This window comes from Saimiri boliviensis, chromosome 2 (genome assembly GCF_048565385.1).
Source record: "Saimiri boliviensis isolate mSaiBol1 chromosome 2, mSaiBol1.pri, whole genome shotgun sequence".
NCBI classification, from domain to species: Eukaryota; Metazoa; Chordata; class Mammalia; order Primates; family Cebidae; genus Saimiri; species Saimiri boliviensis.
Window position 1 is genome coordinate 112,006,578 of NC_133450.1, and position 24,787 is coordinate 112,031,364.

Below are 24,787 nucleotides of genomic sequence, written 5' to 3' on the forward strand. Positions count from 1 at the left end.
TCAGAACCCCTACAAGCTTCGCCACCTCACTCCCTGGAGTTTTAGATGTTAGCTTCCCTGATCTGGATTTTCTAGCACCAAAGGGGCTGTCTTCAGGCCCAAGGGCCCAGTGCTGGCCACATTCTATATCCTGGCAGGGGTCTTGCTTCTTGCTCTTTCCCGTCCATCTGTCCCCTCAGGTGAAATGAAATCCTTCCACACTTCATAGGTCTCTGCCAAGCTTGTAAAACAGGCAAAATTCTCTAGTAGGAGAGTGAGAGCAGAGGGCCACGAAGGCTTCGGGGAGTTGGAAAGGAGGGGATAGATGCCTTCCATCCTCGATTCCTTTTCCACCATGCGTTTCTCATGTCTGAGAAGGGACTTCTGGGCTGGTTCTCATCCCTCAGACCTACCTCCTTGCTAGGACAGAGGTCAGGCTCCTCATTCTGGGAAGGGCTCAATGCAACCGTGGTGACCGGACCGGTGTCCTTCCTTGTCCCCTAGAACGTGCTAGAGTTGAGTGTGTGTGATGAAGACACAGTGACACCAGATGACCATCTCTTGACAGTTCTCTATGACCTCACCAAGCTCTGTTTCCGAAAGAAAACCCACGTGAAGTTTCCTCTCAACCCACAGGTGGGTGCAGGGGTCCAGGCTCTGAGACTCCGCCCTCATCATAACCTCAGAGCTGCCGCTTCTTCCCACAAAGCCATTCCCCAGGACCTTCTCTGTGCACACAGTCAAGTCGAGAAAAGATGGTGCTGCTGGCTTAAATCCCAGCCCTGTCACTCACTGTGGGAGGCTGTAAAAATCACTTCCTGAGTTCCTATTCCCTCATCTCCACAATGCTGATAATAATACCTACCACATAAGGTTGTTGTCGGACTTAAATGAGAAACCATAACCCAGGCACCTAGCAAGATTCACAGGCCACAGTGGAGATGCAGTAAGTTCGGGTTCCCCTTCCTCCTTTTCTTTCCTGCAAGTCCCGTTGCTGGGGTGGTCCCAGGAACAGAGGACAAATGAGGGTAAAGGCAGTTGAATCTGCAGATCAGAGACAGTCAGAGCTGGAGCCCCCAGGATGCTGTCAATTCAATCATTCAACCAGCACTTGAGTGGCTGCGAGGGGCCGGCACTATTCCAGGCACTGGGTCCCCTCTGGAACTACCATCTCTGCCCTCACCTAGCTTATATTCCGGTGGGGAAAGTGAGGCCCAGTGAAGCCCCAGCTTGCCTCTGGTTACACAGCAAGAGGTGTGAAGGACTCTGTGAGGGAAGGAACGGGCTTTCTGAAGGCGCATCTCAGCGCTCCTTAGCCACAGGCACTGAGCCCCTTGGGAAGGTAGGAGAGTGGTGGGAATCAGGGAAGTGACAGAAGGGAGCCATTCTGGGGCAGAGGAATGCACATGCTGGGGTTGGGGGTCGGCTCCACTCCCCGATCTCCCCTGGGCTGTCAGGAAAGCTCCTGATATCAAAGACTTGCAGACAGAGATTGGCAGAGGAGACTGCAGGTGCACTCCATGCAGCAGGGCAGCCGTGGGGTAAAGATGGAGGCGGGTCCTCAGGGCTCCCGCGGTGGCAGAGGGTTCTGGTCGACAGAGATGTGCAGACGCCGCTCACAGCCGCCTTCCCTTCCTCCCCACCAGGGCATGGAAGAGCTGGAGGTGGAATTCCTGCTGGAGGAGAGGTGAGTAGGCTGGGGCGCCGGGGCCCACCAAGGTCCTGACTTCTGGCAACGAGCATTTCAGAGTCAAGTCGGCCCTTTTGCCGCCCACCCTCTTCCAGTCTCACTCCTGGAACTAACCCTGACTCGTCACTGCGCATCAGAATCACCGGGAGCTCCACAGTGTAGGAGCCGGGGCCCCACCCACCGCACTTACCCAGCTCTGCTGCACTCAGCATTGCTTTAAAGATCTAGCGCTCTGGCCAGATGGAGTCCTGGGGGTGGCTTCCAGGAAGAGTTCCTGCTACCATGGTGACAGGGGCCTTGTTGAGGCCCAGCTGAGAAGGAGGTCAGAGGCCAGGGGTCTCCTCCTTGACTAGAACTGTTAGAACAAACACCCCAAACCCTGGCCTCAAGCGGAGGCTGCCCCCTCTGCAGCCAACTTGGAAACCAAGTCAGTGGGAGGCTCAGGCCCACCTTGCAGGGTTGTTGCCAATCATTCCCTTATTATTATATTATTATTATTATTTATTATTATTTTTTTAGACAGAGTCTCACTCTGTTGCCCAGGCTGGTATGCTGTGGTGCAATCTCAGCTCACTGCAACCTCTGCCTCCCAGGTTCAAGCGATTCTCCTCCCTCAGCCTCCCTAGTAGCTGGGATTACAGGCATGCGTCACCACGCCCAGCTAAGTTTTGTATTTTCAGTAGAGACAGGGTTTCACCATAATGGCCAGGCTGTTCTCGAACTCCTGAACTTGTGATTCACCCGCCTCGGCCTCCCAAAGTATTGGGATTACAGGCATGAGCCACCATGCCCTGCCCCAATCATTTTCAATTAGGAAAATGACTCAGGGTCCTGGAGATATGACTGTACCAAGGACCACAGAGCTGGAGGTCTGGAAGGAGAGAACAAAGAGGAAAAGCAGGCAGGCAGGCAGGCTGTAACTGGGCAGCTGGTTCCTCTCTCCTCCCTCTTCACCTTGTGATGAGCCCAGGCACAGGAGGAGAATGACAGGTGGGAGACAGGACCAGAGGGCTCGTCAGCTGCCACTCAAAGAATCTTCTGCCTAGGGGATCTATCTTCAAACTATGTGAGGGAACTTACTTCCTATCAACAACTGATTGGCAAATTAAAATCGACTTTATTTATTTCACATGGAAGAAAATCAAAACTCTCCCTTCCCATTCCTGATTTGACAGGATTTTTAGAGGGCGGGGAAAACTTCTGGGCTGAATTAGGGCTTGCAAAATGAAACACGTTATGCTTGGTAATAAGAGTTGATCTGGTGAAACTCTGTCTCTACTAAAATGCAAAACATCAGCCCAGCGTGGCGGTGTGCACCTGTAATCCCAGCTATTTAGGAGACTGAGGCAGGAGAATCACTTCAACCCAGAAGGCAGAGGATGCAGTGAGCTTAGACTGTGTCACTGAGCTCCAGACTGGGCAATAGAGCAAGACTCTGTCTCAACACAACCGAGTTGATCTGGAGACGCAGTCATCTTGGGCTTAATTTTGACAAGGGATGCTGTGGACTCTGCCAGGCTAATTGAAACCTTGGAGGCTTATGTTCTCGACTTTATAACACAAGGACATTTAACATTCACCCTCTCGGCTGGGTCGGATTGTTAAATGCATAAATTAAAAGCACAGAATGGAGAAAGGATGATTTATTTTTTATTTTTTATTTTTATTTTTTTCAAAGACGGGGTTTCACCATGTTGGTCAGGCTGGTCTTGAACTCCCGACCTCAGGTGATCCGCCCGCCCTGGCCTCCAAAGTGCTTGGATTACAGGCGTGAGCCACCGCGCCCGGCCCAAAAGGATGATTTTTTTGCTACCAAACTGTTGATGTGTTCTCTAGATGGTGGGCTGCAGCCATTTCTTGCAACCTAGTCATTCTAACCCCATGCAGTTGCATCTGGTTGGACATAAAAAAAATTTTTCCTTTAAAAAAAAGAATAGAACTCTTCTACTCAACTAACCTATAAATCTGTTTTTTTATCAGGACATTTTGTTTCAAATCTATGCCAGTTTCCTCCCTGACAATCTATAAAGCTAAGGTTTCTGTGGCTAATATTTTTTATGAGAACAAAGAAGGCTCTGTCATTTCATTGCTGACCCTATGTATTCCCTTTGTCGCCTTTAGAAGAATCCAGCCAAGAATGCTAGAACTGACCAGGAGTTCTTTTGTTTTGCAGCCCCTCTGCACCCGAGAGCCTCGTCACCAATGGCGTGCTGGTGGTAATTGTCTTCCTGGGTTCCTGTTGCTTCAGAGGCCACAGCTGGCTGCTACACTCAGGGAAACAGAACCAAGGGAGAAGACACTGGGCCTAGCTTGGTCCCTGTCCCATCCCGAGCCCTGCAGGAGTTAGACTAACCGAGGCCAGCCAGATGGGGCGCAGGCAGCCCTGGGGCACCAGCTGAGACTTCTGTACAAAGGGAGGAGGTAGCTGGGACATCACACTGGCCTGGCACCCCATATCCCACAAAGATGACCCTCCCCTTGAGAACCTCCCCAATAAAAGAGCCCAAGTGTGGCCTCCTCTCAGACTCAGTCTTGGTCCTGTACCCCATAACCCCAGTAATTTTACAAGCACAATTTTCTTTTCTTTTTTTTCTTTTTTTTTTTTTGAGATGGGTTCTCACTCTGTCACCCAGGCTGGAGGGCAGTGGTGCTATCTCAGATCAGTACAACCTCCGCCTCCCCAGCTCAAGCACAACACCACACCTAGCTATTAGTTTGTATTATGCAAAGACAGGGTTTCACCATGTTGCCCAGGCTGGTTTCAAACTCTGGAGTTCAAGCAATCCACCCACCTCAGCCTCCCAAAGTACTGCGATTATAGGTATGAGCCACCTATAATCACAATCGCCCGGCCTACAATCACAATTTCTGTATTAAAAATTGTTTCATAGCCAGGCATGGTGGCTCATGCCTATAACCCCAGCACTTTGGGAGGCCAAGGTAGGAGGGTCACTTGAGCCCAGGAGTTTAAGACCAGTCTGGGCAACATAGTAAGACCCCATCCCTACAAAAAAAAAAAAAATACAAAAATTAGCCAGGCATGGTAACATGTGTCTGTAGTCCCAGCTACTCGGGAGGCTGAGGTGGGAGGATTGCCTGAGCCCAGGAGGTGGAGGCTGCAATGAGCTTTGATTGTGTCACTGCACTCCAGCCTGGGTGACAGAGCAAAACCCTGTGTCAAAACCAAAAATTCGTAATTCAGCTGTTGCTACAGCTATTTTAATTAAATGCATCCAGTGCCCCAGGGTTCAAGGAGACCTCTCCCTCAAAAAAAAAAAAAAAAAAAAAAAAAAAGAGTCTTTGGGAATTTGTGGCAAAGGAGGATGATCTGCCTCTCCATCTTGACAAGGCTATTTTGTTGGAAGCTCTCTCTTTGAAAGTCCAGAGTCGAACATTCCCTCAGGTCAGATCCCCGACCCGCAACCAAGGACCAGACCCCTAGTAAACTGTGACCATGGATCCTAGACATCCTAGGCCAGCTTCATGGTCAAGCATCCTCTCTCTGAGTGAGATGACATGGCTTGATGGGGTTCAGAAATTGTGCTTAATACACCCTGCATTCCCCAGCATCAGCCGAGTCAAACCAATGCTGAATTTATCTGCTGGTCCCTCATCTCCTCCCTTCAGCCCAGAAGAGGGAGGAGGTGGCTGGTGCTCAGATGCTCAATGACCCTCTCTTGTTTTTTACAGTCTCGACAAGTCTCCTGCCTGGAGGTTCATGCACAGTACAGGAGGTGGAAGAAGAGGGAGAAAAGTGAGCCGTTTTGCCTTTTCTGCCTACTGGGGGACAAAGGGGAGCTCCTTCCAAATCCCATCAGCATCAGACTCCGCCTAGTCGGGGGCTTCCCTGGCTCAGAGGGAACCAAACACTTGGCCAGGACTCCTCAGAATCATCTCACCTCCAGGGGTTATGAGCCCCTGACCTCCCAGTCTGCTCAGTAAAGGGCATGTTCTCCCAAGCACCCACATAAGCTTGGCGTTCCCAGGCCTGATGAGCATCCCAGGTCTGGGGTCCCAGTGCTGCCCCCTCTGTCCACACTTGTCTGTGCTGTACCCTGCCAGGACCTCGGGTGGCCTGGGTCAGTGAGGTGGTCAGCACCTGATGCCCAGGGCCCCTCTAGTTATGCCCCTTCCTCTAGGCAGACCGCAGTTCAGAGTCCTGGCACTTTATAGCTGGCAGAGACCTAAGAGATCCGCAAATACCAGACCCCCCGACCCTACTCCCCACCCTACCCCACCCCACCCCGTGTTGCCCATGGAAGGGTACCAGACATGAGGAGGGAGGGAGGGCAGATGGAAGAGGCCTCTACCCCAAAACCGGCAGTGTGCTGAGGGCCTGCCTCCTCTGCAGTGGGCAGGTGACTTTGGGGCATCTTCTAGCAAAACTGAGCCAAGAACTGGTCCTGAGCACCTTCTCAGCATCGTAAAGGGTTTTCTGGGAACCATGTTTGTCCGCATCCTCATAAACCTCATTAAAATGCAGATTCCTGGGCCCTGCCCTATCCTATAGATTGAGACTCTGGGGCATTTGAACAGTGCCCCAGGTGATTCTAAACTCCTCCTGGACGCCTCCTGAGAGGCTTTCTGCTGGACCAAGTGGGGGTCGGGAGCGAGAGGCTCCCGGGATCTCACCCTCTTGTCCTCTCTCCCAGCAAAGAACCTCCTGGTGATGGTGAGCGAGTCCTTTGAGAACACCCAGCACGTCCGGCCCTGCTCGGACCCCTGCAGCCCAACCTCTGCCTGCTTCCACTACCCCAAGTACTTCCAGTCCCGGGTGCACGTGGAAGTGCCCAAGAGCCACTGGAGCTGTGGGGTACAAGGCGGTGGCCACCAGGGGAGGTGTGGGGGACCAGGGCAGGTGGGGGGTGCCAGAGGAGGCACGCAGCCCCTCTCACAGAGCCTGCCCATCTCTCCAGCTTTGCTGCTACGGCTCTCGCAAGAATAGCCCTATCAGCCAGCCCCTCGACTGCCTTTCGGATGGTCAGGAGATGACCCTGCCTGTGGTGAGTGCCTGGGTCTGGGAAGGGGTCCTTGAGTTACTTCCCCTGGAGCTCCTGTGGCAGGGAGATGGGGAGAGCCTGGGGGGTACAAGAGAGAAGGTGGCTCGTAAGAGTCGCTCTCAGGTAGGATGGAGGAATCTTGCGGGGCAGGAGATTGACAAGCTACAATGTGGTCCAAAGATCATATGGAGGCAGAGTTGGAGATGGTAGGGAGATCGTGTCCAGAAGAGGGAGGCGGGGATAGAGCGCTTGTGTATGCGTGCGTGTGTGCCGCGTGGGGTCTGGTTGGATAGTATGGATCTGGGGCCACTTGGCTCTTAACTGTCACCTCTGACAAGCTTTACATTTTTCCCTCCCCAGGACAAGAGTTATGAATTACACGTGAAGTCTACACCCTGGTACGGTACCCTCATTCTGTCTGTGGCTCTCACTTATTCACACTAGTGGGTGTGGAGTCATATCTCATTGTGGTTTTGATTCGCATTTCCCCCATGCCTAATGATGTTGACCATCTTTCCACGGGCTGGTTGCCATCTCTTCTTTGGAGACGTTTCTATTCAGATTCTTTTCCCACTTTTTATGTGGGTTATTCATGTTTTTATTGTTAAGTTGTAAAAGTGCTTTACGTATTTCAGATACAAATCCCTTGTCAGATATATGATTTGCAAATATTTCCTCTTATTGTATGGTTTATCTTTTCACATTCTTGGTGGTGTCCTTTGAAACACAAAGGACTTTACTTCTGATGACATATTTTTTTTTTTGTCTTGCCATTTGTGCTTTTGGTGTCACATCTAAGAAACCAGAAATCATTGCCTAATCCAAGGTTCTGAAGTTTTTATTTTTTATTTTATTTTATTTTATTTTGAGACGGAGTCTCACTGTCGCCCAGGCTGGAGTGCAGCATGCACAATGTCGACTCACTGCAACCTCTGCCTCCCAGGTTAAGCGATTCTCCTGCCTCAGCCTTCCTAGTAGCTGGGATTACAGGTGCACACCATCACACCTGGCTAACTTTTGTATTTCCGTAGTGGTGGGGTTTCACCATATTGGCCAGGCTGGTCTCAAACTCCTGACCTCAATTGATCCACCCACCTCGGCCTCCCAAATCCCAAAGTGCTAGGATTACAGGCGTGAGTCACCACCCACCACCAAGGTCCTGAAAATGTATTTCCATGTTTTTTTCTAAGACTTGTATAGTTTTAGCTCTCACATTTAGGTCTGTGATCAATTTTTAGTTAATTTATCTCTACAGTGTGAAAGAGGGGCTCCACCTCATTCTTTGGCAGGTGAATATCCAGTTGTCTCAGCACCATCTGCTGAAAACAACATCGTTGTCAGAAATCTTGACTGTCAGAAATCAAGTGGCCGTGATTTCTGTTTACACTTTGATGAGCTATTTGCCCTTGGACAAGTCCTTTGCCCTCACTGAGCCTCCGCTTTCCTCCTCTGTGCATTGGGAGCATAGTAAGGATCCTGTGCATCACCGGGTTGCTCTGAGGATCCAGCGAGGCAGCACATGCGAAGTGCTCAGTGATCCACATGGCAAGTGGGACGCTCAGCAAACTCAACTGTTCCTGCTATTATTGTTGTACTGTTACTCATTCCCTGCTGAGGCCAAAGAAAGAATTATTTTCTAGCAGCCGTGTCTGCAGCCCTGTGCTAGACAAGAGGAGACATGATGGAAATCTCCCAGGCCCTGTCTTCAAAGAGATGTGGCTTTATTAGTGAGCCCAGGCTCAGTCGGAAATGGTCAAGGTCTATCTATCTGCAGCCACTGGGGAGCTGGGCCTCGGAGGATGCACAGGCTGGAGGTGGGCAAAGGGAGAACAGTTCTGGTGAAGGCAGGGGCCTGTGCCAAGGCCTGGAAACGGGACTGCTTCTGGGGGCTCTGAGACCTAACCCAGCAGCTCTGAGGGTAGCTTCCGGTGAGCTTGGAAAGGTTAAGCAGGGCCTTGGATGCCAGGCCAGGAGCCTTGGGACAGGGATGTGATTTAAAAAAAAAAAAAGAGGGCAAGCACTGGGCATGTCACAAGCTTCTGCCCCACCTGCCTGCAGACCTGTGAGCTAACACAGTGAGATCAGGGATGGGATGGTTTTGTCAGTTGCACACACACATAGGATAATCATCATTCTAGGAGCAGGAAGAGCTCATTGAAGAATGTGAGCTCCATAGGAACAGGGAGTTTGTTTATCTAGTACAGAAGAGTCCATACTGTGGGAGCTTGTTCAGAGGGATCTGGCAAAATGATCTCAGGGCCTCTTGTCGCCATGCCTGGCCCTGGGCTAGAGAAGCCCCCTGGGGAAGGCTTTCTGGACTTTCCAGATCTGGCCGAGGAGACAGAGGACTCAAAGCGTCCCTAATGCAGTGCCAACAGTTACCTTTTGTTGAGTACCAGCTCGCACTGTGCCTGCCAAGGCTTTGGGGGCTTTGCATTTGTTATCTCTTTAAGTGCTGCCAACAGTGCTGAGAGTTCAGTATGATTCGCCCCACCTTACAGTTGAGAAAGTGGAGACCCCAGGTCACAGAAGTGGCCCACGGCAGAGCTAGGCTTTGGGCCTAGGTCCAATGGACCCTAAAGCCGTGTCTATTCTGGGAAGGTAGAGACTGCAGGCCCACTACAGGGTCCTCTCTCCCTCCAGCCCTGAAACACTGGACGTGCGGCTGGGCTTCAGCCTGTGCTCAGAAGAGCTGGAGTTTCTGCAGAAGCGGAAAGTGGTGGCGGCCAAAGCCCTAAAGCAGGTGCTGCAGCTGGAGGAGGATCTGCAGGAGGATGAGGTGGGTAATTAGGGGTGGCCAGCCTGGGCCCAGCTGGTCCTTCCAGCACCTCACCCTGCCAGCCAACCCAGGCCCTGCCCTGCCCCACGTACCAACTCCATCGAAGAGTAACCTCAGCTCTTACTGCTGAGGTTCAGGCAGGTGACAGCTGTGCTGGAAGTGACTCTGTTTTATATTCACAAACGAAGGGGAGAGCCCCAGCGGCTCCTCCCAAGCACTGAGAGCTCCTGCACTGGCTAAAGCAGCCTTACCCAGGGACAAAATGCCCTCCTCATCCCCACCAAGAAAACATGTTAAGCTGTACCACCTCCTGCACCCCACACGTCCACCCAAAAGGCTTTAGATCCTTCTTTCCCCAGTTATCTCTCTTCTCAGATCCACACAGGTAGACACGCTCCCAGCAGTATCAGTGCTAGGAAGCTGGAGAGAAGCAGCTTGCACCCCTAGGGCCTGTCCCTTCTTCCCACAGGAGCAGACGATGGCGCCTCTGCCAGAGCCCTCGGTTGCCTCCCTTGCATGGACCAAGGCCCACACTCCCCTGGGCAGCAGGCAATTCCTCCAAGTGCCTGCCTTCTGAGGCTGACCATAGGTGAGGACAGAGGCCTGGCACATGCCCGAGGAGGACTTATGATAGGGCTTTAGCCAATGGAAGGCTCTTACAGCCCCAACTCAAATGAAACACACAGAGTAAGTCTTGACAAAGAGCCCTTTCCTTCCTCCTCTTTTTTTGGGAGGGTGACAGCTTCTTGCTCTGTTGCCCAGGCTGGAGTACAGTGGCACCGTCGCAGCTCACAGCAGCCTCCACCTCCCAGGCTCAAGAAATCCTCCTACCTTAATCTCCCTAGTAGCTGGGACTCCAGGAACCAGCCACTATGGCTGGCAGATTTTTCCTTTTTTTTTTTTTTTTTTTTGTAGAGATGGGGTTTCCCTGTGTTGCCCAGGCTGGTCTTGAACTTCTGGGCTTAAGCAATCTAATCTGCCCGCCTCGGCCTCCATAAATGCTGGGATTACAAATGTGAGCCACTGTGCCTGGCCCTATCTTTAGGAAAACATTCCAGGGGCCTCTTAAACCGCCGTCAACCCAGAGCTGGCAACCCTGCTCCTTCCCACTTCACCAGTCCATTGACTCTTGGCATTACCAGCACAGTACCTGCTGAGAAGATGCCATCTGCCAGCCTGGTGCCTTACACCAGATCCAGCTACAGAAGATGTTGGTTTGTCCCACTGAGGGATCACACATTAGTAGGGGTCTTGAAGAAGCTGCCCACCCCCCTTGAACCCTAGTTTTATCATGCGTTAACTGAGAGCTGGAGTAATAGTGCTAAGAACTCTGTAGACACAGCTTTCTGTGGTTCACCAAGCCTGTGTTAGGCTGCAGAGTCCTTCACTGACACCGGAGCTGAGGTCTATTTCTAGACCCACTGCTCTGTGGAAAGGCAGGCTTCAGGTAACTCAACGCCGCACCCCTGCCCTCTGTAGCCAGCTCTGCTTCCTCCATTGTTCCTTCGAAGCTGCTGTCATTCTAAGTCTTCTCCCCAGTCTTGGCTCTGGAGCCTTCCCCAAACACCTGCCTCTGTGTCCCCCAGGTGCCGCTGATAGCCATCATGGCCACTGGGGGTGGAACAAGATCCATGACCGCCATGTATGGCCACTTGCTGGGGCTGCAGAAGCTGAACCTCCTGGACTGTGCCAGCTACATCACTGGCCTGTCGGGGGCAACCTGGTAAGGACGCTAGAGCCACTGTCTGTGGAGCCCAGAGCGAGCCGCAACAGGCTGGCCTTGGGTCTCAGGTGAAGCTCCTCCCACCTCCCACCCCAAGATAAAGTGACTCCTGAAGCCTAAGGAGCGCCCCACGTGCAACGGTGTGGCCTTGGGCATCCAGCCTGACTCCTAGAAGGCTCAGTTTCTGCGTCTGCACAGTGGGGATAACAATAGCTCTGACCTCATGCGGTGGCTGTAAGAGGCTCTCCCACTAAGTATGCCAGAGACACCTTATGCACTGGCCTTTCCTGGTGTTACTGTTTCCCCGGGGCTGTACCCATGAAGTGGGTACAATTATTGTAATTCTCCCCATTCCACAGACAGGTGAACTGAAGGGAACAGTGATTAAGTAGCTTTTGCAAGCTCACACAGCTAGTGAGGGTGAGACCTTGTTTGATCCAGAAAGATCTGGATCCAGAAGCTTCATCTTAACCGCTGTTGTTCCTGGCACACAGTGGGCATTGGAGAACTGGTAGCACTTTTGATTATGAGTAACAGTGTTCACCTTCCCTGCTCCGCGCCACCTGCCAGGCCTCTGCCTCGCCCCTCCTCCTCCAGCTTCCCCTCCTGGCAGGTTAGGGCTCCCAATGTCCTGCCTGCCTGCCTTCCTGCCCAGGTCCAGGACTGATGAGACAGGGGCTGGGGCAGCCCTATCAGCCGTGCCTGTCCCTCTGCAGGACCATGGCTACCTTGTACCGTGACCCTGACTGGTCCTCCAAAAACCTGGAGCCGGCTATCTTCGAGGCCCGGAGACACGTGGTAAAGGACAAGCTACCCTACCTGTTTCCAGACCAGCTCTTCAAATTCCAGGAGGAGCTGCGGCAGCGCAGCCAGGAAGGCTACAAGGTCACCTTCACCGACTTCTGGGGCCTGTTGATAGAGGCCTGCCTGGGGGACGAGGTAGGTGCTCAGCTTGTCCCGGGCCCCACCCTGCCCTGGCTGACGTCCGCCTCGCTTTCATCCTCAGGGGAGTCAAGACTTCCATTGCTCACAGGGAGTTAGGTTAGAACTGTGGACGTATCCTTGGGCTGGAAGACCCATAAGGTGTCAGAATGTACGCCAGAGGGAGGTGGTAGGGTTGTCTCCGGTGCATCTTTAGAGGACGGCTGAGACCCTCATGTTGGAGGCAACCCTGCCGAGAGGTAGCACATCCTCTGAGAGCCATGCCAAGACACCTGTGAGGGAAACACGGGGAGGAGCCGGGGAAGACTGGAGAGCACGACACTGTGAAGCGAGGCTGACCCTAGGAGTGGGGAGAGGAAGAAAGGTCGGGTGGAAGCGTTCTAGACCGCGGTGTGTCCTACAAGGTCCTTGCAGGGTTCTCCGGCTGCAGCTGGCTGTCACGGGAGTCCTGCATCCCCCAGAACAGGCCAGCCTCGGTAACCCTGCCACACTCAGGCACAGGAAGTGCCAGCCTCAGCACAGACTCAGCTGTGGATTTCAGAACACAGCAGCTGGGATCCTTAGTCAATAACACTCTGTAGTTGGAGGTCTGCAGGACTTGTTCTCACAACCACCAATGGGCCCAATGAGGTTCCTTCCTATTCTGAGATCCAGTGATCTGACTACTATGTGTCCAAGAAGAGGAGCGGCCTGTGTGGGGTGGCTGCTGCTGTGAGAGCTGTGACCCAACACAGGCTGGTCCTCTTCCTGGACACATGGCAGAGCAGAGGGATCCCCAAGGGGTGTTGTGATTCTGGACCGCAGGGCGGGCTCAGCTGACATCTGTGCGCTTTAGGCTGCACAGGCCGAGATGAACCAACTTGGGCTGTTGCATGGCCCCAAAGCAGAGCTTCCCACCTGACCTCTGCCAGGCCCGTGGTTCTCTGCTCCACTCAAAAGGTGTCTGGAGAGTTCTGAATTTAAATCAGGACTTGCCAGAAAATTATTGCTGCAAATTATTTGTTATAATAGTTGGTCCCATCTTCCAGAAAGCCAGACAGTTTGAGCACCTGAGAACGACCTGATCCTCATCTTTAGTCTTCCCGCATTCTTTCAATTAAATTAACGGAGTACCTCCTGCATGCCAGGAAGTGCCCTGGCAAATGGGGATTCAGAAAGGAATCAGACGTGGCTTCCAACCCCAGGCACTCACCACTCCTGGTGGATCCCACCCACCCTGCCCCTGTGTAGCCCACCACCTAGCCTGTCCTCCCCCCAGTTAAGGGGAGCAGGCAGAGGCCAAGGGTGTTGGCTTTGGGATTCAGGCAGGAGGGGGTTGAAATCCAGGCCCTGCTCTTTGCTATTCCTTAAGTGGGGATTGCATCAATAAGTGCCAGTTAACATTTTCAACAGTATTCTAACAATCGTGAGTGCTGCATATGATAAGGAGAAGCACTGAGTCTTCCTGTATCAGGAGTCTTGGCATTCTGGGGGTTTGGTGGGAAGGAGCTGGGTTCCCAGGAAAGCCAGGGCAGGGTTGATGTTGGGAGACCTCTGCTCTTACCCTCTGCCCACAACAGGAGCCCCCGGCCCTTGGGTCCCCTCGACAGTGAGTGTGGACTGGCTCTTCCCTGAGCCTGCAACTTTACTTCCAGGACTGCCGGCTCTGTGACGCCCAGATCTCTGGGCCCAGTTATGACCCTGCTTGCTTTCAAAGGATACCCACATGTCAATGGGCATATACATGTGTTCGCCGTCCCACACGGGTTCTGTAGCCTTTGTACACTTGGGTGACAAGGGTTGGTCACCCAGAAGTCAGCTGGTTGGGCTGGGGTCAGAATCTGGCCCTCTAAGACCTTGATTCTGCCTTATCTGCAGTGGCTGATTCACTTTGGGAGGTCGCCTGTGGTCTGGGCTGATCTGCAAGGCTCCCCACTCTGGTGATTAGAGGGACCTCAGCCACCATCTAGTGCTCAAGTCCTAAGTCTTTTGTTAAAAAAAGGAAGAAAGGGAAGAAGGGGAGGGGAGGGGAGGTGGAAGGGGAGGGGAGGTGGAAGGGGATGGGAGAGAAGCAGGGAAGAGAAGAGAGGGGAAGGGAAGAGGGAGGAGAGGTGGAGGAGGGAGGGAGGAGGGAGGGAAGGAGGGAAGGAGGGAGGGAAACTTTTTTTCCCCTCAACTTTTTACCCATCAATTGAGGGAGCTCAACATGCCAAATTGATTAAAAAAAAAAAAAAACTGGAGCTGCTCCAGTTCTAGCAGAGGGAAGACGATGGGGCAGAAGAGGGGCAGTGTCAGCCTCTCCCACCCCTTCCTTTTTATCTGCTGGCCCCTGAGACCAAGACCTGGAGGGACTGTCCTGAACTGCAGATCCAGTCCCGGTCCCGGCCCCTATCCGGTGGCGGACAGCCCAAGGAGGTGGTGTGCATGCCACACGTGCCTTTTAAGGGTGCTTCGGCTGGTGTCTGCTGGGGCCTATACAGCAGCCTGGTGAGCTCAGGAGCCAGAAGCCAGCTGCAGGGGTCCAGATTGTCCCCTCATTCTGCACTGCCTCCCCAGCCCCCGGGCTGCTGCTTCTCTTTAACCATTCCGTTTCCCCGCAGAGAAATGAATGCAAACTGTCAGATCAGCGTGCTGCTTTGAGCTGCGGCCAGAACCCCCTGCCCATCTACCTCACCATCAATGTCAAGGATGATGTAAGCAACCAGGACTTCAGAGGTAACACCACTGGCTGGTGATTTATAAGTAGGGAGTCCCTTCTTGGTGGGCAGAGGCACCCAGCACCTCCAGGTTCCCCAATCCCACCCATCTTTGCCAACCTATATTCAGACTGTACCCACGGCCTAAGAAATCACCTTTGCTATCCCAGTCTGCCCTGCTGCATGGGTGAGGCTGGCAGATGCCATTTGCAGCTTCCCTGGGCACATGTTTGATGGGACTGGGGAAGAGAAAGGTCATGAAAGGAAGATATTTCTAACCTGCCCAAAGGGAGGGACTCAAGAGACCTGCTTCAGGGTCACTCTTTGTCCTGTTCAGCAGTCTCTGAGGTGCAAATGAACAGTCCCGTCCCTGTTGCAAAGTTGAGCATCGCCATGCCAGTGGAAGCTGGCCAAGGGTGCCCCCATGTGTCCTTTGGGGGAACTGTGGCCTTCCAGTCCCTGGCTCCTCCAGGCCCAGGAACCAGTGCCTGCAGGCGAGAGGGGACTGGGCTGTGTGGACGGCTCCTGGCCTGAGACAGACCCCCTGTCCTGCTGCTTCATGTGCAGAGTGGTTCGAGTTCTCCCCCTATGAGGTGGGCCTGCAGAAATACGGGGCCTTCGTCCCCTCTGAGCTCTTCGGCTCCGAGTTCTTCATGGGGCGGCTGATGAAGAGGATCCCAGAGTCTCGAATCTGCTACATGCTAGGTGACTGCCTTGGAACTGGCGGAATGACAGGGGGCTGCTGCCCCAGCGCTGGGCTGCCCTGGGTTGGCCCCTGAGCATGTGACACTCGGGACACTTGCCAGCATCGCCTCATCCTAGGAGAGGCTTCTGAGCCAGCCCCAGATGGGCTCCAGGACTGGCCTGACCTCCCTGTGGCCCTTTCAGCCCAGGACATGACAGGGGCCCCCAGGTCACTGGGGACCGGAGGGGGCTGGTCTCCAGCAGTCTCCCTGCGGTCTGTTCAGCACCACTCGGGGAATAGCAGACTCAAGCAGAAACTTCTTTAGCTCCCACCCGCTCCCCCTCTGGCTTCAGGCAGCAGGTGCCTGCTTCCAGGGGCCAACCCAGCCCTAGGACCTAGGGGCCAGGGAGACCACAGGGTAAGGGGCAGGGTCACCAGGGAAGCCTGGCCCAGCCTCCCACCCTAAGCACCTCAGTCCTTCAGAAGCTGGGCCCACTGGGTGCAGGGCCCACTTGAATTCTTCCCTTCAGAGTCTTCACTGCAGCCATCAAAGGGCTGCTTCAGAAACAGACCCACATTCACAGCCTCGACATGCCCTTATTTAAATTAGTTGTCTGTGCCTCCCCTCTGTCTATCCCAAACTAACCCATCCCAGAGATCCAACTCAGTCCCATCTCTTCTGTGAAGCTGCCCCAGAAGCCCCCAGCCCACGGCGGCCTCTCCTTCCCCTGAACACCTATGCCGCTGAGCATGTGGTTAAGAAAACTGTGGTCAAAGCACTCGGGCTTGTACTCTGGCTTCTCACTCACTAGCTGTGTAAAGGTAGCCAAATTGCCTCACCTCTCAGAGCCTAGGTTTTTACATTAATTAATCAGGCTTAAGAGTTAAGCCTGCCGGGCGCGGTGGCTCAAGCCTGTAATCCCAGCACTTTGGGAGGCTGAGGCGGGTGGATCACGAAGTCAAGAGATCGAGACCATCCTGGTCAACATGGTGAAACCCCGTCTCTAATAAAAATACAAAAAACTAGCTGGGCATGGTGGCGCGTGCCTGTAATCCCAGCTACTTAGGAGGCTGAGGCAGGAGAATTGCCTGAGCCCAGGAGGTGGAGGTTGCGGTGAGCCGAGATCGCGCCATTGCACTCCAGCCTGGGTAACAAAAGCGAAACTCCGTCTCAAAAAAAAAAAAAAAAAAAAAAAAAAAAAGAGTTAAGCCTACCTTGTAGAGGATCCAAATGGGTCAATGTCTAATGTCCTACATTTAAAAATCATAATAACAAAGAGCATTAACATTTACTGAGTGTTCACCATGTGCCAAGTGCTGCCCTAGATGCTTTACCTGTATTCACTGACGGCAGCTGGACTTGAACTCAAAGCCTGTACTTGCCAGCATTAAATCCCTGCTGGGGCTGTGCCCTAAATACATTTACAACAATGTCTCCCAGCACCGAGGGGAGGGAAGAGAAGAGCTGAGGGCTGAGACCCTCAGTCACTGTGTTGAACAGCACGGGGAAGGGAGAGGGAGGTGGAAGTCTGTCCCACCTGCGGAGCAGCCTGGCTTGGGGGTGCCGGGGGAGAAATCACACGTCAGTGTCTGCGGGGCCTGGGGGCTGCGGGGTGAAGCTGCTCACGCTGGCCCTGGCTCCCCAGGCTTGTGGAGCAGCATCTTCTCCCTGAACCTGCTGGATGCCTGGAATCTGTCACACACCTCGGAGGAGTTTTTCCACAGATGGACAAGGGAGAAAGTGCACGACATCGGTGCGTGAACCCCGGCTTTCCCTCATGGTTGGGTGATGGAGGGCAGGGTGTGGATCACGAACCGAGGACCAGGCTACCTGCCACATGTTTCCACATCATCCCCTACGGCCCAAGACACAGGAAGGCAGCTGGGGCTACAGTGTCTTCCCTGCCTGGTGGGGAGGTGACTGTAGGTGAGCGATGCCTGTGCCAAGGCCCGGCAGCAAGGCTCCCAGCACCCAGGAGAGGTGGGGAGAGTAGATCTATGGCAGTTACAGGGCACTCTTTGAAGCTCCCTGTCCTCCCCGGGATCATTGTTGCCTGTCTCCATCCCTCTCCCTGTCTACTCCCTCCCCACTTACCCCATGTCTCCCATCTGGGTCCTCCTAACTCAGTGCCAGGGCCTTGAGAGCCCCGCAAGGAAGGTATGAGCTGCTTTCACAGTGCTCCCCCCTGGGTGCCAGGCAACCTTGTGGGCTTTGTGTGGGCAATCCGGGGACCCCAGCTCTCATGACCTGCCCCTCCTCCCTCCTTCCCCTGCAGAAGACGAGCCGATCCTGCCTGAAATCCCCAAATGTGATGCTAACATCCTGGAGACCACGGTAGTAATACCGGGGTCATGGCTCTCCAATACTTTCCGAGAAATCCTCACCTACCGGTCCTTTGGGTCCGAGTTTCACAACTTCCTGTCTGGGCTGCAGCTGCACACCAACTACCTCCAGAATGGCCAGTTCTCCAAGTGGAAAGGTAACCCCACCTGGCTGCTCCTTGAGGCCTGCCTCCATGTGGAGGAGAAAGATGTGGCCGTCAAGGCTGCCACATGGAGAAAGAATAAGAAAACTTCTCTGGCCATGTTCACTGGGCCAGTGGCCCTCTCCCCGTGGGGTGTTCCACATTTGGCGATGTCATCTTGAACACTGTACAGTCCAGCAGGAGGGAGCGGTGTGAGTACTTAACTCACTGCAACTGTGCAGCAGCTCTATACAGAATCCGTACAACAGTCCCAGCAGGTAGAAGTTGGCCCCGTGTTACACATGTGGAAACAGGGGGTCTTACTTTCTGCAGGTGTGTTCTGGGGGTGCCCTTTAATGTGAGTGGTGCTGGGCATAGTAGCTCATACCTGTAATCCCAGCACTTTGAGAGGCTGGGGCTGGAGAATCTCTTGAGTCCAGGAGTTTGAGCCCAGCCTGTGCAATATGGTAAGACCCCCATCTCTAAAAAAAAAATTGTTTTAATTAGCTGGGCATGGTGATGGGCACTTGTAGTCCCAGCTACCTGGGGGCCTGAGATGGAAGATCATTTGAGCCCAGGAGGTCAAGGCTGCAATGAGCCATGATCACGCCACTGCACTCCAGCCTGGGCAATAGAGCAAGACCCCGTCTCAAAAAAAAAAAAAAAAAAAAAAAAAAAAAAAAAAAAAAAGATAATGTGTGTGGTGTCCCCTTGGAACTGGGCAGGGGTGGCCCAGCTCAGGAACCCCCAAGTGGTAAGCGGCAGAGCCGGGCCTGAAACTGTGGTCCTGTAGCACCATCTCAGTGCTGCCACCTCTGCTGCTGGGACTCTAAGGGATTGACTTTCACCTTTGGTATTTCAATTGGCCATGAAAAATGGCTGCTTGAGCCTAGCCTGCTGAGCCTCATCCTCACCAACTGGGGCCAATTGGACACTGGCACAGGGCCCAGGGTTTACCTTATTTACAGGCGGTCTTAAGCCCCTCATTCCCCTCAAGTATGAATATCCCACAGAAGACCAGCTAAAAGCCCGAGATAATGCTGTTCTTCCTCAGTCCACCCAGAGGGGCACTGGAGCTCAGTGGGCATCCTGGTCAGGCTGAGGCGAAGGATGCTACAGTCAGGGCGCTCTGTCCCCACAGGTGCCTCTGTCCATTGGCTGAGGTCAGTCAGGGCACCGGGTGTGTCAGTAACTGGAAGGCTTGGCTTTCAGACACAGTGCTGGATGGTTTCCCGAACCAGCTGACCGAGACCGCGAACCACCTGTGCCTGCTGGACACAGCGTTCTTTGTCAACTCCAGCTACCCGCCCCTCCTTAGGCCAGAGCGAAAAGTCGACCTCATCATCCACCTCAACTACTGTGCCGGGTCCCAGACAAAGGCAAGTACACAGCCTCCATCCTGGGCGTGGGCTGCTGCCTCTCCTGAGACAGGCCCTGCAGTCAGTGGCTTCCCTCGCTGTGAACTGGGAAGAGGCCCACTCTCAACAACCCCAAGACGGCATCAGAGAAAGCCAAGCAGCAGTCATGATGGGAAGCCAGACACCCAGACCTCGCGGGCAGCCAGCTGGCTCTCACACGCCGTGGGGCAGGGGTTGACTTAGCCAGTTCAAATTTTACTCTTGACTTGGAGCGTCTGCCATATTTGCCAATTCCTCAGCTACAAAAAACAAGTTTTTAAAAATACCCTTAACAGAACCCATTCCATTCAAGAGCTTGTAATAACCTATTTTCAAAATGATGGCGCTTTCCCTTCCCCCAGGGTATATAACCCTCCATGAATTACCCTCAAGAATCAGGACCAGGGTTTTTTGTTTTGTTTTGTTTTGTTTTGAAGACGGAGTCTCATTCTGTCACCCAGGCTGGAGTGCAGTGGTGTGATCTCAGCTCACTGTAACCTCCACCTCCTGAGTTCAAGTGATTCTCCTGCCTCAGCCTCCCAAGTAGCTGGGATTACAGGCATGTGCCACCACACCCGGCTAATTTTTGTTTTTTTATGGGGTTTCCCCATCTTGGCCTGACTGGACTCGGTCTCCTGACCTCATATGATCTACCTGCCTCGACCTCCCAAAGTGCTGGGATTACAAGAGTGAGACACCACGACTGGCTGGGACCAGAGGTGTTTTTTGTTGTTGTTGTTTTGAGACAGAGTCTCGCTCTGTTGTCAAGTGCCAGGCTACAGTGCGGTGGTGTGATCTCAGCTCACTGGAACCTCCGCCTCCCGGGTTCAAGCAATTCTCCTGCCTCAGCCTCCCGAGTAGCTGGGACTACAGATGCACGTCACCACGCCCAGCTAACTTTTGTATTTTTTAGTAGAGATGGGGTTTCACTATGTTGGCCAGGATGGTAGAGGTTTTTATTTGTTTTTTATTTACTTCGGAAAGTTCTCTTTGTGTACAGTCCTACCCTGAAGCCAGGGGAAGGGAAGTGTAGGCAGACCCACCAGGCAACAGTGATAGCAATCTAAGTTTGTAAATGGGTAACAATGCACTTTCATACTTGCCATCGCGTTTGGCCCTTACACCAGCTCTTGGAGGGAGACGGCACAACTGTTATCTTTCTCGTGTTGTGGATGAGAATACCAAGGCAGAGGGAGATTTGCTTAAGATCACACAGCTAGTGAGCAGAGGAACAGGGGCAGAACTGAGGGGTTCTGACACTCTAAGGCCAGGACTGTTCCTGCAGCATCATGCTTTAGAGACACCCTTGCAGAGTCCTTTCTAGCCCTGTGCTGCCGTCAGCTCCAAAGCCCACGTACATCCCACAGGGGCGTGGCCAACTCTGGCTGTGCGTGGCCTGGCTCCAGTCACCCTTCCGGGCCACCCACCACATCCACCCAGCTCTGTGTTTGGGTGAGAACACCATCGAAAGGGCTTCTGTCCGTTATACTTGGGGAAGGAGCTGGCAGCTGGTGGTGCATCAATTTATTGCCTCAGGCCTTTTGCCTTGACCTGGCTTTAGTCTCAAAATATCACAAACCAGCAAAGCAGTTGGGGAGCTGAGTTGTTAGCTGGGGAGATCAGGAAGCTGGGGCTAAGAACTCTGTGTTTCTTGTACACTCCCACTCCTCCTAATGCTCAAACACACCCTCTTGCCTTTCCAGCCCCTGAAACAAACGAGTGAGTACTGCAGCATGCAGAACATCCCCTTCCCCAAATTCGAGCTGCCAGATGATAATGGAGACCTCAAGGAATGCTACCTGATGGAGAACCCCCAGGAGCCCGATGCCCCCATTGTGACTTTCTTCCCACTCATCAATGACACTTTCCAAAAATACAAGGCACCAGGTGAGCTGCCTCTGCACTCAGTTCCCAGCACCCGCTGCGCTTGGCTCCGGAGCTGCCTTTAGACCTGCAGTGTCTGCTAAGATCACTAAATGGGATACCTGGCTCAGCTCCAGCCTGAGCCCACCTTGGCTTCCACAAAGAAGAAAAGAGCCCCTCCCATTCCCTCACCCCCATGGGCTGGGAATGTCATCCCCTATCCTTTCAGCATTCTACATTTTCTGACATTTGGCCGTGTGCCCAGTGGGGCTAGGGCAATCCTCCAACGGGCAAGCTGTACCCCACCCTGAAGAGTGTGCGTGCGTGTGTGTGAGGATACATGTGTACACGTTTTCATGCGGGTGTGTGTGTGTGTCCATGAGTGCAGGTTGGTGGGCCTTGGGGACAGATGTGGCAACAAGTCATTCCAACCTAACATGGCAGAATCTATAACAAGTCCTCCTGCTGCCCCCAGGTGTAGAGCGAAGCCCCGAGGAGCTGGAGCTCGGCCAGGTGGATATTTATGGTCCCAAAACTCCCTATGCCACCAAGGAGCTGACGTACACGGAGGCCACCTTCGACAAGCTGGTGAAACTCTCCGAGTACAACATCCTGAATAATAAGGACACGCTCCTCCACGCCCTGCGGCTCGCAGTGGAGAAGAAGAAGGGGCTGAAGGGCCGGTGTCCCTCCTAGCCCCCGCCCAGGGAGCCTCCCCCGCCCTGTGTCAGCTTCTACCGCCAGAGGCACAGGACCCATCAGGGCCAACCAGGTTACTACAAAGCCAGCTCTGCTCTCTGACGACGGGTTGCGAGCAGGTTGTCCTGGGCTTTCTAATGAAATATAAAATTTTTTTTTAAAGTTGAGAAAGTCAGAGAGAGAGAGCAGCCCTGTTGGGGCTCTATACCCACTGGAATTGCTTTAAGTGCTTCCCTGTGGAGAAGGCAGTCTCATAGCCACAGGCTCTCGCACATCTGTGGAGAGGAAAGCATGGGAAAGAGGCTACACCTCCAGAAACCTCGACTCAGAGGTGGAGCCCAGGGCTGGCAGCCCTCCTCTCTCTGCCCTCCACCTTGTGTGGCAGGCCTAGACAAATGCACAGGAGGACCTGACAGACACTATGCATTACTCTGAAAAACACTTTAAAATTTAAGGCAATTCTAGTCTCATGTTTTATTTTTTTAGATGGAGTCTTGCTCTGTCGCCAGGCTGAAGTGCAATGGTGCGATCTCGGCTCACTGCAACCTCCACCTCCCTGGTTCAAGCAATTCTCCTGCCTCAGCCTCCCAAGTAGCTGGGATTACAGGCACCTCCACTACGCCCAGCTAATTTTTTGTATTTTTAGTAAAGATGGGGTTTCGCCATGTAGGCTAGGCTGGTCTCAAACTCCTGACCTCAAATGATCCACCTCCCAAAGTGCTGGGATTACAGGCATGAACCACTGAGCCCGGCCCTAGTCTCATTTTTATAGGCAATTCTAGTTTGTGATTTTTACTTTTATGAATCTGGGTATTAATGGCAAGCATGAAGCTAGAAGATCTAGATGGAGCCCTAGAGACAAGCCAGTCTCTGCCACAACAAAGCCAAGTAAGTGGTCGGTTTCAGAGGCTCTCTGCAGCTACTCAGAGCTCCATAGCTGGTCATCAATGTGATCATGACCAGGCAGTCATGCCCAAGCATCCAGCTCCAAAGAAATGCCAGGCAAAGCCCAAGTCTACAGCCCAGGTTCACCAAATGAGGATCTGGGATGGAGTTCAGCAAGGTCAGGCAGGCTGCAGATAAATGAAGTCAGGTGGCAGGCAGGTGACGCATCCAGCGCCCCCACTCCAGCTGTCGGTGCTCATGGAAGATCCTGCTCCAAGAGCATTGCTCAGCATCTTACCGCCCTATCTCTCTGGCTGCCAGATGGGATTACTTATTTCTAAATGTGATTCCTCTTATCTGTCTTGTCATCATTCTGGCCAGTGCATTCCAACTCTTGGAGAATCACCCAGAGAGACTGAAACCAGGAAGAATTAATCAAAAAAAATACTGGGTTAGCCCTCAGAGGAAGAACCCCATCCTTGAAGATTGCTTTCTAACGAATCTCTGGGAAAACTCTGGGACACAGAGAAGCCCTAAGTCAACGGGTCTCCCTTCAGGCTGGAAACATAACCAAGGAAATGCATAACCAGAGCCATTGACAGGCTCGGGCTGATAAGGTGAAAGCAAAAAGGCGGGAAGACATGAGGTCTGCAGGAAACCCAGCAACCCTGGAAGGCAGAATCCCGTTTCTGGGCCACCGTGCTGCCTAAGCAGTCTTTGGGTTGTGAGGAAACCAGTGGTGACAGGTACCAAAAGTTTAGAAAAATCGGCCTCCAATTTACATCCTTGCTACTCAAAGTGCAGCCGGGAACTGGTGAGACATGTAGAATCTCAGGCCTCAGCCCGGCTCTACTAAATTAGAAGCTGCATTTTCAGGAGATTCCCACACCATCGTGGAAATCTCCCACACCCCCTGTGATTCTCATGCATATTAAAGTTTGAGAAGCATGGATTTATGCCACTAAATCAGAAGCTGCATTTTCAGAAGCTGCATTTCCCACGCCCTCGTGGGAATCTCCCACACCCCCTGTGATTCTTATGCATATTAAAGTTTGAGAGGCATGGATTTATGCCACTCCCTCCGATAAACTGAGCTCTGGACGGGCAAAACTGGCCCCTACCCACGTAATGCTAACCTGGGACACCAGCCCTCCCTCCACCAGAGCAACTGGCTGCCTCCACTTTGACATCTTTTCTTTCTGACTGCAACAGATTTTCCTTCAAGTATCAAAGAGTGAGCCAAGCAACAGACAGGACTTGTTTATCGTAAGGCAAAGGCAGCCATGCCTTGGATTCATCAACGTTTGTTAAATGAGGTTCATAAAAATCATCATATTATTTGCGCCTGGAATAAAACGCCAGGTGAATGCCGCTGACTCATCTGCTTTGTTATCTGACGCTGCAGAATATGCATAACCCTGCCCTCCCTCCAGGCTTCCTCCTCACCAGTCCTGGGAGAGTGAGTAGGCTGTTTCCATCCCATCCCACCTCTCCTCAAGCAGCTTTATTTCCTACTGCAAGGCTTTCTTCTTGTGGTGAGGTGCTCCTCCACTTTCAGGAAGCCACGTCATCAATTAGTGGTGCACCAGCATGGACAGATCCATGCTGTTTCAAGCTCAGATATGTTTCAGGAAACATTGCTTGAGAGGAAGCAGAGGCTGGCTGGGTGCGGTGGCTCAAGCCTGTAATCCCAGCACTTTGGGAGGCCGAGGCGGGTGGATCACGAGGTCGACAGATTGAGACCATCCTGGTCAACATGGTGAAACCCCTACTAAAAATACAAAAATTAGCTGGGCATGGTGGTGCGTGCCTGTAATCCCAGCTACTCAGGAGGCTGAGGCAAGAGAATTGCCTGAACCCAGGAGGCGGAGGTTGCGGTGAGCCGAGATCGCGCCATTGCACTCCAGCCTGGGTAACAAGAGCGAAACTCTGCTAAAAAAAAAAAAAAAAAAAAAAAAAGAGGAAGCAGAGGCAATTAACACCAACAAAGCACCTACTCTGTATA

General features: G+C 52.9%; 1 protein-coding gene across 1 annotated transcript in view; it reads left to right on the forward strand.

The window, feature by feature from the left end:
• PLA2G4E (phospholipase A2 group IVE) overlaps window positions 1-24,152 on the forward strand; it is a 38,723-nt gene extending 14,571 nt beyond the window's left edge. The window contains exons 4-20 of the mRNA XM_074394027.1: window positions 484-615; window positions 1,626-1,666; window positions 3,843-3,885; window positions 5,360-5,423; window positions 6,322-6,482; window positions 6,586-6,672; window positions 7,030-7,067; window positions 9,313-9,448; window positions 11,035-11,171; window positions 11,888-12,110; window positions 14,693-14,807; window positions 15,356-15,493; window positions 17,120-17,227; window positions 17,750-17,953; window positions 19,151-19,317; window positions 21,039-21,222; window positions 21,674-24,152. Coding sequence (XP_074250128.1) covers window positions 484-615; window positions 1,626-1,666; window positions 3,843-3,885; window positions 5,360-5,423; window positions 6,322-6,482; window positions 6,586-6,672; window positions 7,030-7,067; window positions 9,313-9,448; window positions 11,035-11,171; window positions 11,888-12,110; window positions 14,693-14,807; window positions 15,356-15,493; window positions 17,120-17,227; window positions 17,750-17,953; window positions 19,151-19,317; window positions 21,039-21,222; window positions 21,674-21,894 — 2,199 coding nt within the window. The 3' untranslated portion in view covers window positions 21,895-24,152. The remainder of the gene's footprint in view (window positions 1-483; window positions 616-1,625; window positions 1,667-3,842; window positions 3,886-5,359; window positions 5,424-6,321; window positions 6,483-6,585; window positions 6,673-7,029; window positions 7,068-9,312; window positions 9,449-11,034; window positions 11,172-11,887; window positions 12,111-14,692; window positions 14,808-15,355; window positions 15,494-17,119; window positions 17,228-17,749; window positions 17,954-19,150; window positions 19,318-21,038; window positions 21,223-21,673) is intronic.
• Window positions 24,153-24,787: the final 635 nt, after the last annotated feature.